This window comes from Leguminivora glycinivorella, chromosome 2 (genome assembly GCF_023078275.1).
Source record: "Leguminivora glycinivorella isolate SPB_JAAS2020 chromosome 2, LegGlyc_1.1, whole genome shotgun sequence".
Classification (NCBI taxonomy): Eukaryota; Metazoa; Arthropoda; class Insecta; order Lepidoptera; family Tortricidae; genus Leguminivora; species Leguminivora glycinivorella.
Window position 1 is genome coordinate 28,558,523 of NC_062972.1, and position 19,136 is coordinate 28,577,658.

Here is a 19,136-nt window from a genome sequence, read left to right on the forward strand (position 1 = left end):
GACTAGGCATGGGGCCATGTTAGTTTATGTCTGTTGCGGGAACTTCGTACTGCCGTTCGTACCATGTGCTACCATTTTATGAAATATAAAAGAAAGCAGATTTGTAATAGTGAATAATTATCTAGAATCTGTAGAGTCTGTAGTGGTATTTAGTTCATTGATTAGTTTAGAATATTTAGTTGGTTATTTAACTTAGTAAACGTAAGTAAAAATGCACAGTTTAGTTATTAGTTACTAGAATGATTTTTATTTCTGACCTTCCAACCCGAAGGGTAACTAGGCCTTATTATAATTTAATTATAATATTATAATTTGTTGCAAAACAAATTCACCACAGTACTGGTACCGGTACCATTGTCTATAATAGACATGTCCCATTCCCATCCCTACTGCTAATCATAAAGGCGCGCCATTATTTGAAACGACCAATGGCAGCACCGTGCGCGCCCGCCTCACCCCGCAAGGATTGGTGATTTGCGTCTCGAACAATATCGCTTGCATTTGGCTTCTAGTGGGGTGTTCTGTGGTTGGGTCAATCCGTGGCGAGAGTAACATGGGTCACTATTTTATGGTATGTTCCATTTATTCACGATGCAAGTTCAAGGGATAATCCATGTCTAAATAGGTGTTAGGTACTTTCTAGATATATGCATAGATCCTGTCATTTGCTGCTGTAGTTCAAATAAACACTCAATGAAGTCGTGACTCACGTTACTTTAACGTGGTTTCACCCAATTCCTAGTTCATATAAGATAATTTAAATGATATTTAACTAGAATCTGGACAATGTTATATTTATCCACATTATTTGCCATCTTTATCCATCTCAACTTTACTTCAGTCACAGATTAAAGTTAAGACATGGCCACATCGTTTGAAAGTAAAGTTTGACAACTTTTTATTTGGCCCTGAAAGAATGTCGCGCGTCGCTGCCAACCGTTTTCATACAGCAATAAAGATGGTTTCGATATCTAAAATATTTCCTTCTCGTTTACATCAATCACATTCGCGTCTGTTCTCAAAGGGTACTTGCCAGTAAGAGAAATCAGTTTAGCAGAAACACGGCGAGGGTCAAATAAAAACTTGTCACCCTTTAAGTAGGTACCAAATGAACGTAATCTAACCGGCTGATTAAAATAGAAGGGAGAATATAAGAATAATGTACATAATACCATCCCAGTGTGTTACGGGCCGGCAGTTAGGACAGGCGGCAGTCTCAGGAGCGGCGCGCGTGCGGCGGCGGCGGCGCACGCGCGGGTCAGAAGTAGATCACCTCCTCCTCCCCGCCCCCGCCGCCCCCCGGCCCGGGCGGCGCGGGCACGGCGCCGGCCGCGCTGGCGTCGGCCGTGCGCACGCGGAACTTGTCCGGGAGCTTGGGGTATGTGTTTGTTCTGGAATAGAAGATAACGTCTAAAAAAACAACTCCGTAATACGACCTTCAAAAAAAGCGCACACTTAAAACCGGTGTCCATGTGTGGAGCGATCGCTCACCGTGAGGAGATCCGTTTACTAGTTTGCCTCTAATTCTACAGTACGTGATAAGCACGCTTCATCATGGAAACACTGGACACCGAATCAAATCTGCTACGAGCTTCGTCTACTTACAAATGATATAATCCGTAACAGACTATGGTACCCTGACCTTAGAAAAACTAAACATCCCCAATCCCCATGATACCTGAAGCGCTCCACCTTAATTTGTTGGAACACGTACCTATAATTCGCAGTATCACAACCCCAATTTCTCAGTCAGTGACCTCCCACCATAAAACAACAACTCTCACCGGAAAAAGGCTTTTGGCCGCTATACACATATGGCCAACGGTTCCACCAACCCTTTGTGAAACCCCTTGGCCAAGATAAGAGCCGCTGTTTACACATTGGCGAACCAATCACTTGGCATTGGCTCTTCATGAAAGATGGACGTGGAATGGAAAAGTAAGGAAATTCTAGGTCATAGTGTAATATTCTGACCCTATAAATACCTAACTAACATCAATTACCTATTTAGTTAACCTACATAACCATACAAAAATTGAAACTCTAAATTGCATTAAATAAAATTAATTACCATGAAACGAAATCAATCAATTAAGTTAATATCTTATATTGGATCAGTATTTTGACCTAGTGATCGATTAGTGTCTATGTAGAACCCATTGTTGTAGCCGTAAATAGTAACCAGTCCTTTTCGCATATTATGAAACAGTAATGTCCTATTACGCCTAATAATCCTATAATGTATGTATACCAAAATAAATGGATTAAGTCCACAACAAAAATCAGAGTGAATAATAAGTTGTAATTAAAAGATGGGGTTTAATCAAATTTAATCACATTGTTATAGTTAAATAGAACACAAATAAACAAATGAGCATAATTATGTCAAAATTAAAATAACTAATGTTTGTCAGTAAATAATCTAAAATGTCACCATATTATAATATAGAAAGTCAATAGTAAATATAATACAATTTAAAATATTTTATTTTTGGGGTTATAGATGTCGCTCCGCCTCCGCGACAGTCCATGGCCATCATCCAGTTACGGGTCAGACCCCTGCCCCAGTTCTGAAGGAACTATTTTGTGGTCCTGAAGGGACATCTTTTCATAATGACAGGACTACTTTCATTTGCCCGAGCCATTATGTTGTGAGACTTTCATCACCATAGAGAGGATTTTCAAAGGGACACTTTAAAATATCAAATACTGGTAGTAGAGCAGTGTATCTGACCACTCCAATTCTCCAGAATTCTGTAACTTTGTACATCATTGTTTTTTTTGTAGGTATTTATCAAAATAATATTATCCAAACTGTTAATGTAGTCATTTTGTATCACCTTTCGGACCAAAATAAACCACGATCTTGCAACTTTCTGCCTCGATCCAGTCTAGACAAATCATTTATGATAAGTATTTGGAATAATATGACTTTATATGTGAAAGCCATTAGGTATGTAAAAATTACAAACTCATAGATAACGGAATAGACAGGCAAACTGCTGAGGGACAAGCTAATTAAAAATAAACATTTTTATTTTAAAAACAAAATGAATTTACAATCTTACATTATATTGTGAGTTATTTATTTTAATTTTCTCACAATAAATTTATTTACTACCAGTAGGTATACAAGGGACCAAAAATATATATAAAGTCATAAATGTATATGTCGAGTTTGTCAATTGTCATAAATAAACATAGTTAATATAAATTCCTATAAGCCCTACTAATCCCAATTCAATAATTGAACATCATTAAACGCAAGCCTTCCTGAGCCTACCGTGGGATTCACTCAATCTATGTACAAATGTACAACATTCATTTATTTATTTATTTATAAATTCGCTCACACAGTTAAAGTCTAACATATTAAGTAACCAAATCCCGTGTTAAAAATGTATAATTGAACTTTCTAGAAAATGAATAAAGACTTGAAAAGGAGAAAACAATTTTAATTCTAATATTTCCTATACCAAACAAAATCCTAGCCCTAACAGCTAAACTAACCATCTACTCTACCGACATATTAGCAAACTAGCGATCCGGATCGCACATTTAATTTACTCGCGTGATTTTCCGAAAGTGCAATGGAAAATCTCTAGCTAAAGCTAACTAAGACGGGCGAAGAATAACCCTTAGACCTGACTCCCTATTTCTTCACGTGGGCTGGTTCTCACACTAGGGATTGGGACAGCAAGAAGTCAGCCAGACGGGTAAAATAAAATAGGAAAGTTGGACAAGAACCTGGCAAATTTAAGAAGTTTAGATAACAACTCAAATCGTCCAGATTCCAGGAGCAAAATCCTGTCTTAATAAATGCAGGAAACTGCCAAGAGCTCACTTGGACTCTACTAAAATAACCCAAGAAATGTCCCTTGGTTGACTAGGGCTGTAGTTGAACACCGTTAGGTTACCCGCCCTATCCCTCCAAAGAACTGCAAAATATCAGACCAGTTCATCCTACTAAAATAATCTACCCCAATAATTATTTACAAAAGTTATTAATTAACTAACAAAACTAAGTAATATATGAAATCCTTCAACAAAATTATTCTAGCGTAAAATAACACTAAAACAATCCAAGCTAACACATTTCACACATTAAAACACAATTAACTCTTTAACTAATAAGAAACACTCACAAATCTTCAAAACTTTAAAACTTTAGCAATACTATTGTTCTACAACTCTAAACTCTACTAGTACACTTTATAATACTAGCAGTGATCGAGCTCCAAAACAATAACAATTAAGACACTTAAATTTACACCAATTAAACACTGAAATAAACGCTTATTAACAAAATACTCTATATTATCCTCCAACCCAAACCATACCAGTATCATGAAATACTAGCAAAATCAAGGCTAGGACATAATATAGGTAATCTAGATTTACCCAAATAAACCTAAATAGAACCAGTCTGACGGTCGAGCGGAAGGCTCTCTAATCCCCGAATGCCAATGAATGAATCCCATGCAATGCCTTGCATCCCATTTCAAACATCCCTTCCAAGACTCCGAAATCCCCACTAGCTCCCACTTCCTCACTCCTGATTGGTATTTCTCAACCAACGCTGAAATTCATAATTTCATACAATATTTAAACAAAACATGCTTTATCTCTTGATCAGAATAAGGTCCAATTTGATCTACTCATAGGGCGTGGCCGAACTAAGTTTTTTTCCACATGTTTGGACACAGGATTGGCCCACTAGACTTTTTTCCATTTGCACATGCTTTAAAAATTGTCTCAATCAACGCCCTTTGTAATATGGTTCAATATGGCTCAAATTTGTTTTTATTGGCTAGTATCATTTAATTGTACAGTTTGAAATTTGACACAACTTCTTGTAGATTTGAATTTGACCAGTCAACATTTCTTAAAACCCCTACTGCAAAACCTTTATGACTTTGAAACAAGACTCAAATTGGGCTACAAATAAGCATCTAAATATTTTGGTTCACTATAAATCTCCAAGCTCTCCATCTCGTATTTCTAAAATACGATCTACTTGAGACAAACAAAATTTTAATTATCGTGAGACCGAAACAGGAATTTAATCAACTAAACAAAAAATATAATTATTATGCTTGCATATGATGAAACATGGAAGCAAGTTTCTGACATGTTACAATAGACGACCGGTCTGGCTCAGTCGGTAGTGACCCTGCCTGCTAAGCCGCGGTCCTGGGTTCGAATCCCGGTAAGGGCATTTGTGTGATGAGCACTGATATTTGTTCCTGAGTCATGGATGTTTCTATGTATATAAGTATGTATTTATCTATTTAAGTATGTATATCGTCGCTTAGCACCCATAGTACAAGCTTTGCTTAGTTTGGGGCTAAGTTGATCTGTGTAAGGTGTCCCCAATATTTATTTATTTATTTTATAGACGTTATCAGAAAAATTTGATTAAAAAATAATAACCCTGTAGTAAAATTAAATTATTTGAAATATTAACAATTTTTTTAATATTCTGATAAGAACATTTATCTTTTTTAGGAAATACATTAAACATTTGCAAGGTTATTTTATTTCCTAAAATCTACACTATTATTGGCATAGATAAACTTATTATTTTCGTAAATATTTCACTACTGTCCTCTCTGACGGCTGACGACCAACTGAATGAAGCGCCAACGTGTAAACGCAGTTGGCCATTGGCGCCAAGATCCTTTGATGTGTGGAAAAAAAACCGACACCAATCGGTTGGCCGGCAAGCGCAAGCGCCAACTGCTAACTTACGGCCAAGTAGCCCTCTCTCTACACGCTTGGCCAAGGGGGTTGGTGGAACCGTTGGCCATATGTGTACAGCGGCCATTTGCCATACAGTTGGCCCAACGCGCGACGCTACGCTCGCGAGACGCTAGATGAAGGGGACCCATACTCCATAGTCCTGCCGGCTTAGCCGAATGACAATCGTTGACACCAGACGCCCGATTTGTTCCTGAGTCATGGATGTTTTCTATGTATATAAGTATGTATTTATCTATCTATTAAGTATGTAGGTCCCTAAGTATGTATATCGTCTTTGCTTAGTTTGGGGCTAAGTTGATCTGTGTAAGGTGTCCCCAATATTTATTTATTGATTTTATCTGGCTACGCGCCCTGTAGTGAATATTAAATAATTAATTCTTATAATTAGCGTACCTGGTAGCTTTATTATTGAGCGGCGGTTGTGTAGGCAATGGAGCTGGTGAGCTGCCAGTTCGCGTGTGGTGAATCACGAGCCCGGTCGAATGCTGTAAATACAAGAAATTAAGTTCGCACTGCCGTACTATAATAGATCAAATGGTTTTACAAGATGTGCTGTGTCGATAATGAATAGTTGTCAAAGTGGACCCCAGGCTCCTTAGAGCCGTGGCAAATGCCAGGATAACGCAAGAGGATGATGAACAATAATGAATAGAGATTGTTGGATTATTTCATGATATAATACCATAGATTAACATAGATTTATGGCTCGAAAGTGACACTTAACGCCAATCTACAAATAATCGATGGCAACAAGGCATTTTTTGTGGCGCCATCTATGTGTGGGATGGTATGACTTTCTTATATTTAATCTATGGCAATACGATGTAACTTTACCATTTCGAGGCCAACAAAAATATTCATAATAAGAAATGTTACGGTCAACATCAGCTAAGGCCCAATTGCCTTAGATTACAACTAGCCAAATAACTCGGAGTAAACCGTTTATAAATTTGTGAACTACGGCGAATTAGGTATACATTGGCCGTGTTTGAGAACGTGAACTCGCAATAGAAACTTTTTAGTGCTTAGTTCAATTTAGATAAACATTTAGAAATCATATTTTCTTTCATCATACAAATATGTGCTAGTTTTTAGTAAATCGTCCCACTTCGTTTTCCATAAAGACGAGAGTTGCTTGTATCTTTATATGAATAAACTGACAAAGCGGCTTTACAGCAATCGTCAAAGTGGGACGCCAATGTCCTACTTTGACTTGATAAATGAGCACTATACGAAGCATTTGTCCAGCAACACTGATCTTATATGTCACTTATCTGTGCTCCTTGAAGAAATATACCTGCTACGTATGACATTAAAAGCTGAACAGACGAAATGGTTGTCAATATACACCTATCTACGCGAAGGCTGATCCATATTAACAGGGGACAAATATATCTAGTGTTAGAGTAAAAACACCAGGCTACCACTATTAATTATACAGTTTATTGAACGGAATCTCGAAATACAAGATCAATGACAATCGATAATTCGATATATGCGACGCTACGAGTCCGTCTGACGCCATCTTGACAAGCGATGCGTAGGGATGGGGCGTCGACTAGTGATGTCCTTATACTAGTTTGAAGGAACGACCACACCCGAGCGCGAGAGAACAAAAGCGTGTATAGCTGCTTTCATAGAGGAATAAGTCGAGTTATTTGTAGTGTCTAGAGTCACGCATCAAATAGCGTAAATTACCAGTACCACTACTCGACACTAGGTGTCAACAGTGTCGCGTGTGCCAAAAATTTTATATTAAAACAGTTTACAACTTAATATAATACAAGCAGAAGGAATTGAAAACGGAATACTGATTAATACTGTTGTGATATTAACTTGTTGAGCATTAGACGTTTTGTTGCCAAGTAGCAGTACTGATAATTAACGCTATTTGACGCGTGTTTGACGCAAGATGTCACTACAAATAACTCGAATTTACCGATGTATGGAGTTACAACTCTTTCCTTCTTATTCCTCTATGCTGCTTTAAACGGTTGGTGTTGCGTTTACGAAGCAAGCCAAGGTTGCGTTCTTAGAAATAGTCTATATAAGGGTGAAGTTTCATCTATCAGCATCGAGTTGCATTTTGCGTATGAGAAATCGCTTGTTAGTAGGAACATGCGTACGCGTCTTCCGATGCGTAACGGCGTGAGCGTCTTCACGACATTTTAACGCGGCGATTTCGGCAGCCATACGTGCGAATGAAAAGTCCCATCGCTGTGTCTCGCTTCACCCTATGGCCGCCGCTGCGCATCGCGCTTTAAAAAGGCATGTGCAAGTGTTCACACAGATGACACAGGATGTGTCCGTATCCGTAGGTGTAGACGTATACATACATACACCCTGTTTTTATTGAATTCCGTTAACTTTTTTTAAGCAGCAATGCGGTCGATCTTATAGGGCAGATTATGATTCCTAGTCAAATATAACTCTTCATTTCAGTGAACTCACAAAAGTAATTTAAATAAACTATTTATAAGACTCTCTCAACCAATGTTGATTTTCATAAGATTCAATACTGTTTTTGCAAAAATGAGAACAAGTGGCACCTATTAACATGGATCTCAGTTTTTTTTTTAACAGCCAATCGCAGTGCAAATACTAAAGCCAATTACATTTCTTCATAAACCCGAATAAATTGTACAGAATTTAAACCAATTTACAGGAACCTAAGAGATTTTACAAAGGATAGAAAAGGTGTGAGAGAGAAAGGTAGGAAATATTGTCACTCCTTAGTTTTCTTCAGGAGTGAACAAGAAGATAATAGTATTTTACGAAGGAAGACGTCGAACATACTTCATTCTCAATCAAAAAATATTTCATAGTAAAATACCAGTTTTAACTTTATTTGCTTCAAAGCAAAGAGGATCGTGCTTTTTTTTTAAATTTTATTATTATAAATGGGCTTACTCTTGGCCACCGACTAGCCAAAGGCAAAGACGTGTCCTACGATAGATGTGACGGTATCTTGTATCTTGTTTAGACAATGACCGTCAAAGTAAAATGTGTAGTCACAGTGCATAGACTAACATCTCTCGACACAGGATTAAAACTTTTAAACCTCCGTTTTGACGATTCTTAACTTCATAATTGTCAATTATCGATATTAGCGCAATCTAGCCGATAATCAGTAAAAGGTATAGCGCCATCTAGTCGACCGCTCATAAGGGTCCGAGGTACGTTTTTTTATTAGACTTTATCTGTCTCGGAGTTACATAGCCTTATGTCTGTCTTTGCTTCAAAGAAATAACCTGGTATTTTTCATAATGGTTTTACAATTATTCGGGTATTTCGAAAGGGCAGAGGGTGTTTAACGTACGACAGTGAATTTGGAAGACACAGCTAATACTCGACACCAATAACGTACTTACAAAACAAACTTTGGTGTTAAAATACGTTTGGGTACTCGAAGTCCTGAAAACCAACCATTTGATCTGTTTTGTACAGGGTTAGGCCAACATAGGGGTAGAGAAGTGGATATACAGAATAGAACAATTGTCGGTAAAAATATAGATATTTTCGATCTCTGTCTACTTCATCATTAAGTCCGTAAAAACGGGGGCCGATACTCACTTCGATACCGGTTGAAAACTGTCTACTTCCAATTTTCTGAATTAACGTTCGAATTACCAAGAACAGGTAACAAATATCAAAATGACTTGAGTTCGGAATTAAAAAATACAAATTAATAGAATCGTTATTGGTAAAAATATTGATTAAAGTTAAGCCATTGTTTTTTTGCAAAAATTTCATTTTTGGCACAAGCTTTTATCACTGACTACCTTTCTTACAACAGTCATCTACTGCTCTTCGAGACGTTTCTAAAAACCCCTTACTCGATGGGGATATGACGTTTCATAACAGAGTTCCTATGACCACCATTCTGCTCCATCATCAGATCAGCTCACAATATTGCATTGTCACGTGATTTACACATGTGTGAAAAATTTCAGCTCATTCGGAAACCGGGAAGTGGGTCAAATTTAGATTCTACGTTTTGACCCAAACTAACATACTAACAAGTTGAATAAAAGCTTGTAACAAAATGTGTTAACATTCAAAACCTTTTACCTGAATAAATAAAAGTTAGATCAATATAATGCAGTAGATGGTGTGAAGAACTTGATACGGTAAGATATATTTTTTTGTGAAATCTGAATTTAGAACATAAAAAATCTTATGGTTCAATTTTGTTCGGTCATTACGAATGACTTATAGAGTTTCTCACACACGGAATTCACAGACATATTTTTATTTAGTTCGCCTTACTTTATCTATTTTAATTATTCCAACTTTGAAAAAAATCCCAAATTACCTCGCTCGGAGACTCGTGTAGGCGGTGGTAACCGGGCGGCGGCTGCTGCGACTTGCCGCTCGCTAACTTTAGTGGTAACTGCTGTTTGATCACCATTTGCTGGAAGAAGGGAGACTACTTATTAAAGTACAGGGTACTAAGAATGAAAAATGTGAGTGTGCACGAGAAAACGTCCCACTTTGTCGATTGCTATAAAGCCGCTTTGTCAGTTTATTCATATGCAGATACAAAAACGTCCCAATTGTCGATTGATAAAGCCGCTTTGTCAATTCAACTTTATTCACAAAGTGGGAAGTTTGACTAAACACACCCACAAAATGTGCTTTGATACAGAAAATAAACATCATACAAAACCGAAGTATGACAGATGACGTTTGAGGAAGGGATAATTTTGTCCTTTTCTGATACATAATAAGTACTATCAATATTCATTTGTCTATCTAGGGATGTCAGATATTCAAGTTATTATCTTATCCGGGGCCGATTTTTAATTTATGCAATACTCGCAATATTAGGTTTTAGCTGTATCAGTATAATTTGAAACTGTAAACTCGGCCGAGCAGTTTAGGTATCCGTTCGATAAACGGAGGACGCTGATTCGATTCCAGCTCGAACTTTTTCTTTGTATATGACATTTATTTCATATTTATGAAGTATAATATGGACAAAATAGAGAAAATAAAGAAAGTTGTTCTTAGAGTGGAATTCCAGTAGCATGCAGTTTTCTTCGGGTTAAATCGTGTAAATATGGACATCTGTCTGAAATAAAAGATATCATTTCATTTCATAATAGTAGTGTGACTACTTAAAATACAAATTAAAATATTTTCTATGAAAATAATTTATTAAAACCGAAATAAATTACACTTATGAAAGAAAAAGTGACCAAGGCCTCCAGTGCCTGAGGCTGGAATCGAACCAGCGTACTCTGCAATCGCGGCAGATGCCTATTTCCGCTCGGCCACCCAGGTCACAGCTGCTGAGGTCGAAATGATCTCTCATATGAGTAATCTATACAAGGACTCGTAGCGCCCTCTGACCATCCCTAGGGTAGAACGGTATGGTTCTTGCCCCCCATGTGAACCAAACTCAGCACCACGCTTTTAATTTTTTTTACAGGTTCAATTTTTCAAAGGCCTTTGTGAATATTTATGCATTTTCCATTTTTAATAAACAGTTTGGCTTAGTGGGTAGGGTAATGATCCTGCCTACGAAACCCACCCGTAGTCCTAGATAGGACATTTATTTCTGTGATGATCACAGATATCTGGTGGTCTTTTGATTAACAAAGGTATAACGAATCGGTACAAAACACAATTATATTAGCTGTTAATTTATTTTTGTACTGTTTTTCTATCACTTATAAAGTGCCGACTAATCGCCGACTAGATATGTGACCGGATAGTCGGCTTTCCCGACTAGTCGGTACATCCCTAGTTTATAGTCGAGTGTGGAAGTAATAAAGTATAAACTTACGGAGATGGCGGCGGTGGCGCGACTCTCATTCTGCGCCGATAGGAGCTGCGGTGGAGGTAACGCTCGCGGTGGCGGCGCGCCTTCCGACCCTGTCGAGCCGCGACTATCTGCAGGACAGAAAAATGATGGATAGAGGAGTGTGTGCGTAACCGAATGCACAAACGCTCACGATAATATCTTTTTTGTAGCTCTCTATCTATATCGCTCTTGAGTATTGGCGCGAAAGTTCCAGACTACATTTCTGACCGTTTCGCGTCGCAGAAATGTTAATCAAGCATCATAAACTTATTCTAAATAACGTACAATATGTAGATAACAAAGGCTTTATCAACGCTAAAACCTTTTGGTTTTTTTGTCCCGAAAAATGTGACGAACTGGAACTTTTTGGGGTGATATTTAGATGTGCTTACGTTCTCTCATGTGAATTACAATTTATGCGATAGCACTCTACTTTTCTTATTTATTTGACAAAATAACATTTAATGATCAGTTGATCGTGCAATTGGGTCTCGATTGTCGGGACCAATTCGTGAAATAGGAAGATTAATAAACGGCTTGTTAGTTTTGCCACATGTGCTAATAGTATAAAATCGATGTCAATAGAAATTGTCAATAATGTAAACAAACCATTTATATAAAATATCAATATTTTAGCACAATTTTAATTTTTTGACGGTTGAAGATCATAATGTGACATGAATGATTAAATAACACATGGATTTAGCCAGTATTTGATGAGTTAGAATGGAAATCAGAGACATTTTGACTACAAGGTTTGTTTACATTGTTCACAAATTCTATTGACTTTACTTACTTCGCCACTTCGGTTCTTTTCTCCTCGTGGTATCGCTGACGCTCGAGTCAGGTGATAAAGTGCCCACACTAGCGATTTCCTCTTGAGAACCGCCTGCAACAGAGAGTGACGTCACCACCACCTCTCCAACTACGTGTAAAATATTCACTACTTGAATCGAAAAAGCTTCAGTGTGTAAGTGAATCAGATGATATTAAAAGTGAGAGAGAGATTCTGTGGGTACCATCGTATAAATGAAGTTGGATGGTTTGAGCACTAAAGTGATATCAGAAGTGGGACAAAAAGTTTTTAGATTGAGTGAAAAACAGAACCGTATTTTGCAGAGTTGTTGAGCGTTATAAACACGTGCAAAAAGCCCGAAATGTCTAGTTAATCTTTTCTTGAACACGATTTCTGTGATGTGATGTTGTATTGTTTTTGTAAATTTTGTGGCAAAACATAAATAAGTGCTTTAACAAGTGGATTCCATTCGCAATATCTACTGGATCCAGGGTGCAAACGTAACTTGCATGTGTAAAAATGAGCTTCATTCCCAGTGTATTTGGCACTAATGTGTACAGAATTTACATACTCAACGTTAACCCGTAAGTGTGTGAGCAGGAGAGATGGATATAAATACGTAAAGAGAAAAAGGGACGCATACCGTGTTGCTGCAACCTCTCGAGCCGTCGGAAGAGCCTCTCCCGTTGCTGTTCGACGTCTTTCTGTTGTTCTAGTAGTTCTTCCCGCGCCGCTTGCAGCTGCCGCTTTTCTGTTCACAGAAATAAAACGAATTAAAGTTTATAGAACGCAAGTTATTATTGTAGTATGGCGATATTTATGCTGTCCACCACTCGATTTAAACCCAGTTGCACTTTACAATGCTCTAAACTTTGCTCTACATAACATCGGCTACATTAGCGTGGTCGCGTGTCCTTGAACGCTCCCAGGTCGCTCAGTTAGCCGTGAGTCTCACCTGTACATAGATGCCGCAGTTCTTCTATTTGATCTTCGCGTGACAACCATTACTTGATTTACCACCTATGCCGTTAAGTCTAAAACATACCATCCAGCTGCAATAGCGTGTTTCATGCAGTGTAACCAAGCGGCTCAGTGGAGCTTTTCCGGTCGTGTGTTATGTTCAGCCACCATACTATGCCATAAGGTTAGGTCTAGAACGTACCATCAGCGATGTTAACGTGGTCGCGCGCCCTAGAATGCTCCCAGGCCGCCCGGTCAGCGGTGAGTTTCGCCTGTAGATATTTGAGTTCTTCTAGTCGTGCCTCATGTCACCCGCCACTTCATTAACACAATTTTCTAAGGCATAAGGAATACATACCGTCAGCGATGTTGGCGTGGTCGCGTGCCCGGGAATGTTCCCACGCAGCGCGGTCCGCAGTGAGTCTCGCCTGCAGATGGCGCAGCTCCTCCAGCTGCGCCTCGTGGCCGCGCGCCGCGCCGCCCGGCGCCGCCCGCCACGCCATCACTTGCGCTTCCAGCTGGAAGGGGACAGGTTACTGACAAACCATATAATTGAGATATATGCTAAAAAAACTGCCAGGGCGGAGTTTCACTTGTAACCCAATTTACAGATAAGAGTTCTGTACTCGACTTTAATTTGTACTTGTACAAGTACGCCGGGACTTACGAGTTTAAGGGGTGTGGACGGTTCGATTTGTTCATGGAAAAATGACTATCGTCGTTAGGCCGAAAGTACACTATCATATATATAATTATGTGTCTGTATGCCTCCGAAGCGCTGATGGCCTAGCGGTAAGAGCGTGCGACTTTCGATCCGGAGGTCGCGGGTTCGAACCCGGCTCGTACCAATGAGTTTTTCTGAACTTATGTGCGAAATGTCATTTGATATTTGCCAGTCGCTTTTCGGTGAAGAAAAACATCGTGAGGAAACTGGACTAATTCCAATGAGGCCTAGTTACCCTTCGGGTTGGAAGGTCAGATGGCAGTCGCTTTCGTAAAAACTAGTGCCTACGACAAATCTTGGGATTAGTTGTCAAAGCGGACCCAAACTCCCATGAGCCGTAGCAAATGCCGGGATAACGCAAGGAGGATGATGATGTGTCTGTATGCCTCCCTTTTTCTCCAACGTGAAGACAAAGGACGGCATGTGGCGGCGGTCCGCATCCGGAGCATGATCCGGAGCATGATACGCCCTTTGATAATCCCTGGGCTGTTGCGAACGTAAGTATGGTAGCGAGGAAGTTGTTTATATATTATGGACTGTCCTCTTGTATTTGAATTATTTGGTGGTTGTATCATGCTATTTTTTTCCTGTGTATAGCGATAAGCTGTTGCCAAACAATGCAGGTGAGTGTATATACAGGGTGTTGTAGTTTAAGCGAGCATTTTTTTTTTGCCAATATTTTTTTTATTGTTCTAAGGAATTTTAGGTCAATTGTATTCAGAATCACGAGTACTTTCAATCTCACTGGGAGACAAAAAGTGTCCCAGAATTTCCATACATTTTTGTTACTTTCCTCTTTTGTTACCCCATACAACATGTACTGAAAATGATAACAAAGTAAGAAAAAATCGTATGGGACAATTTTTTTACTACTAGGATTGAAAAGGCTAGTAATTCTGAGTAGAAATAGCATATTTTTTTCAAAAATATCACACTTCATAAAAGTGGCAAAAAAAAAAAAAAGAAATGCTCAAGCGCGCTTTCGACGGCAGTTTGTTCAAAGACCCTCGGGCCTGTCGTGCGTTTCGTGTGGTACGGTCTATCCTAGTGTGATATCTTACACTATAAGGAAGTAAATACCTGTGTATAGTAGTGAGTTGCTGCCACACGATGCAGGTGAGTGTATATACAGCATGTTGTAGTTTGAGCGCGCTGTCTCCGCCCGTTTGTTCGAAGACACGAGGTCTATCGTGCGTTTCGTGAGGTTCATGAGGTTCTGTTTCGCCTTCGACCTCTTCAGGAGTGTCAGTTGATAACCGGAGGTTGACGCCTGGAAAAAATAGACAATTATTATTGCGCGTTCTTATAACACTTCTACCTAGAGCATCTCGCTCTAACTCCCATCTCTCTCAGACGCTTGCATGACACGTATAGCCGTCTCTTACCTCTATGTCTGTTGGTGGTGGCATCGAAGCCAGCAAAGGTATCCGCTCGCCTCGGTAACGCAGGACTCTCGTAGGCACAAGAATGTCGTTCGCCCGCTGAGCTGGTACTTCTACCTATAGCACTCCCGCTCTAATCGCTATCCCCCTCAGACGCTTGTGATAGATTATATTTGCAATAGCTTTCTATCTAATATAATACAATACAATACAAACAAATACTGTACTTACAGATTTATAAAACCTCATTATGTTTAAAGATTGTGTCATAGTAACATTTCAGAATTGTAAACTACCCTCATTATTAGTATCACAATTTGGTTACTTGGACGTTGATGTTTCAGTTTAGTGTTTATTATTCCTATCTATAATTTAATTGTATTTTACTGTAATGTAATCTAAGAAAACAAATATCTTATGTGATTTGAAGTTTCATAAAGATGATAATTGTGATCATAATGTATTGTCCATCAATTTAAAAGATGGTTAACTGATAACAGTGATAACTGGTCATACTAGCATGGTTGCTCCTTGTTCTAAAGGCTTTAAAAGGCCAGGTAGCTCGGTTCTCGGGCAGAGTTTGTTCTGGTTAAGCGACAAGACAACAAGAGGTACGATCATGCTTCATTTTATTGTTTTCTATATTGCTGTGATTTAAATGAAATGAAATTATTTTTATAGTAGATATTGCTTTGCTATTTGTTCACATATTGGTTTATTGCTTAGTAAAGAAAATAATAATATTCAAATATTGCTTACTATTAATATAGTTCTGCTTATTGAGACATTTTATAAATTAAGGTGTATAAACCTGGTTTTTGTTATATCCTCTTTCCATCCGACTATTTTAAAGAATATTCATATATTTACTTTGTTTACGTTATTTTGATTTGTGTTGAACCAGGTGTATACATGTTTGACATGTTGTTAATATTGATAATGTTTTTATGTACAAAGGTGGTACAAATACAGTTATACGAATTTAAAAACATACCCATATGTTTATTTTCAATAAAACCACAATAATAATCATTTTATTTTTATTTATCATTTAACATCTTTCAATAATCCATACCATATAGCCTTTATTTTTACTATAACTAACACTTGCATGACACATATAGCCGTCCCTTACCTCTATGTCTGTTGGTGGCGGCATCAAAGCCAGCAAAGGGGTCTTGCCCGTCTCGGTAACGCAGGACTCTCATACTCTGAGCTAGTACTTCGCCCTAAAGCATTCCCACTCTAACCGCTATCTCTCTCAGACACTTGTGAGACATGTATTGCTATCTTTTACCTTTATATCTGTTGGTGGCAGCATCGAAGCCAGCAAAGGTATCCATTCGGCTTGGTAACGCAGGACTCTCGTAGGCGCACGAAAGCCGTTAGCCCGCTGAACTGGTACTTCGGCCTAAAGCATTCCCAGATTCCCACCCTAATCGCTATCTCTCTCAGACACTTGTGATACATATAAGGCTATCTCTTACCTCTATGTCTGTTGGTGGCAGCATCGAAGCCAGCAAACGTGTCCGCTCGCCTCGGTAACGCAGGACTCTCGTAGGCACAAGAATGTCGTTCGCCCGCTGAGCTCGTACTTCGGCCTAAAGCGCTGCTACCGCTCCAAGCGCCACTTGACGCTTCTAGTGCGTCCTGAAAATAAATTACATGATGATACATAAAGAGGGTGAAAATGAAAATGAAATATTTATTTTTCAAGTAGGCATATTACAATGCGCATATGAACGTCAAATAAAGCTACGCCGGCTCTAACCCTACGCCTCAGCCTCGAGAAGATTTCAGTCCTCCCTCAGTTGGGAGGGGGGTATCCACTATGGGACCGGCAAGAAACTCGGCGGGCAACTTCTTTTCAAAACATTACATCTTATAATTAACATGCATTAAATAACAACATACAATTTAACATGCAAAAGTATTCATCAAAGAATATGAACAGACTAGGTACTCTATGGAAATCAATTTCAATAAATTATATTATTGCTTAATAATACGTCGTTCTTCTTCAGAGAAAACATATCAAATTGTCATAGAAGAAAAAGATAATATGAATCTCAATATCATTAAATATGTAATTTACCTACACAACATAAAATATTTGATGTGCTTTCTTATCTGAACTGTGTCCTCTATACATAATACAATTATTTTAAAGTGTTTCAAGTGAACTGCTTACATGCTGCTTCAGAATAGGTATTGCTTTAAAAACTGTGAGGGGAATCAGAGAAAGGCTCTCGCGCTACAACTTTTGGCCTAATAAAATACTTACCCGCTTATTCATAAACGGTCACTAAAGTTATCAAGCCGATAAAGTTCGTTTGTCCCTTTGATGATCTTATCTTATCTTAAATCTGCGGGGGCCCTTACGGATACACTTCGACCCATCGGGATCTTTTGTGCAATTACCCCCTACGATCCTAAGATCCTTCAGCTATTCAGGAGCTTCTCGACCATTTCCACGTATCGGGTGATGAGGCTCATGGGTAGCTCTCTGAAGTCCTTCGGTCCCAGGTAGTCTGCTCCGAAGTTCTTCATTCTTTGTCTGGCGAGGGCGTGACATTCACACATTAAATGTCTGACGGTCTCTTCCTCTTCGCCACACATGCGACAATCAGTGTTGTCGGCGTGTCCCATCTTGGCCAAAATTCCTTTGACCCCGTAATGGCCTGTGAACACCCCCTGTTATAATTTGGAGGTGTCTTTTGCCTAGCTTCCCTAGCTTTTTGCTCCATCCAGAGTCTACCCTCTGCATAAAGAGCTTTGAGTGCTTCAGACCAACCAGGGCATCCCACTCTTTTTGGTGACTAGCCTTTGTTTGGTCTTTCATAGCCGTTCTAATGGTTCCTTGTGAAAGGCCCACATAAGGTTCCGGACCTATGAAGTTGTCTTCAGATACGGCCTTGGCAAGTTCATCAGCGTTTTCATTGCCAATGAAGCCTTCGTGCCCCGGTATCCATACCAGTTGCACCTTGTTTTGCCTTCCAAGCTTGTTAAGAGCTTGGATGCCGTTTAATACCAGTCTAGAGGTAACTCTGGGCGATGTGAAGGCTTTGAGTGCCGCTTGACTGTCGCTGAGTATATAGATAGTCTTACCTTGGATTTGTCTAACTATATTCTCATGTACACAGGCAATTATTGCATATGTCTCGGCTTGGAAGACCGTGGCATAATTGCCCATGCTGATACTACCACTGTAGTCATTTGCATAAATGCCTGCGCCCGTACCAGATGCCATCTTGGACCCGTCTGTATACCAGATGATGCTGTTGTCATCAGGGGTGGGTGTCTCCAGACCCTCCTTCCATTCGGCTCTAGTATGGACTTTGGTTTTGAAGTTTTTGTGGAAGATGAATTTCGGTTGCATTTTGTCGCAGCCCATACTCATCAGCCTTCCCATAGAATTGTTGTATTCCATGCTTGTGTGTTTAGTCTTCGGCATGCTATCGCTCCAGAGGCCTGTTAAAGCCAGCCGGTGTAGCGATTTCAGTGCCTCAGACTGTATCACTAGATGTAGCGGCGGGAGATCCAATAGTACCTCCAATGCTGCTGTTGGCGTCGTTCTGAACGCACCCGTTATAGCCATGCATGCTGTCCTTTGTACCTTCATGAGGACATCCTTGCATGTGCTCAGTTATGTCCTTGGCCACCAGGCCAGGCTTCCGTACAGGATTATAGGTCTCACCATCA

General features: G+C 39.3%; 1 protein-coding gene across 1 annotated transcript in view; it reads right to left on the reverse strand.

Annotated features, from left to right (window-relative positions):
- Positions 1-547: 547 nt before the first annotated feature.
- The window catches only part of LOC125240185 (rho guanine nucleotide exchange factor 18), an 84,758-nt gene continuing 66,169 nt past the window's right edge, over positions 548-19,136 (reverse strand). The window contains 10 exon segments of the mRNA XM_048148011.1: positions 548-1,391; positions 6,157-6,248; positions 10,079-10,177; positions 11,555-11,661; positions 12,369-12,461; positions 13,012-13,119; positions 13,687-13,846; position 14,986; positions 15,133-15,322; positions 16,922-17,084. Coding sequence (XP_048003968.1) covers positions 1,259-1,391; positions 6,157-6,248; positions 10,079-10,177; positions 11,555-11,661; positions 12,369-12,461; positions 13,012-13,119; positions 13,687-13,846; position 14,986; positions 15,133-15,322; positions 16,922-17,084 — 1,146 coding nt within the window. The 3' untranslated portion in view covers positions 548-1,258.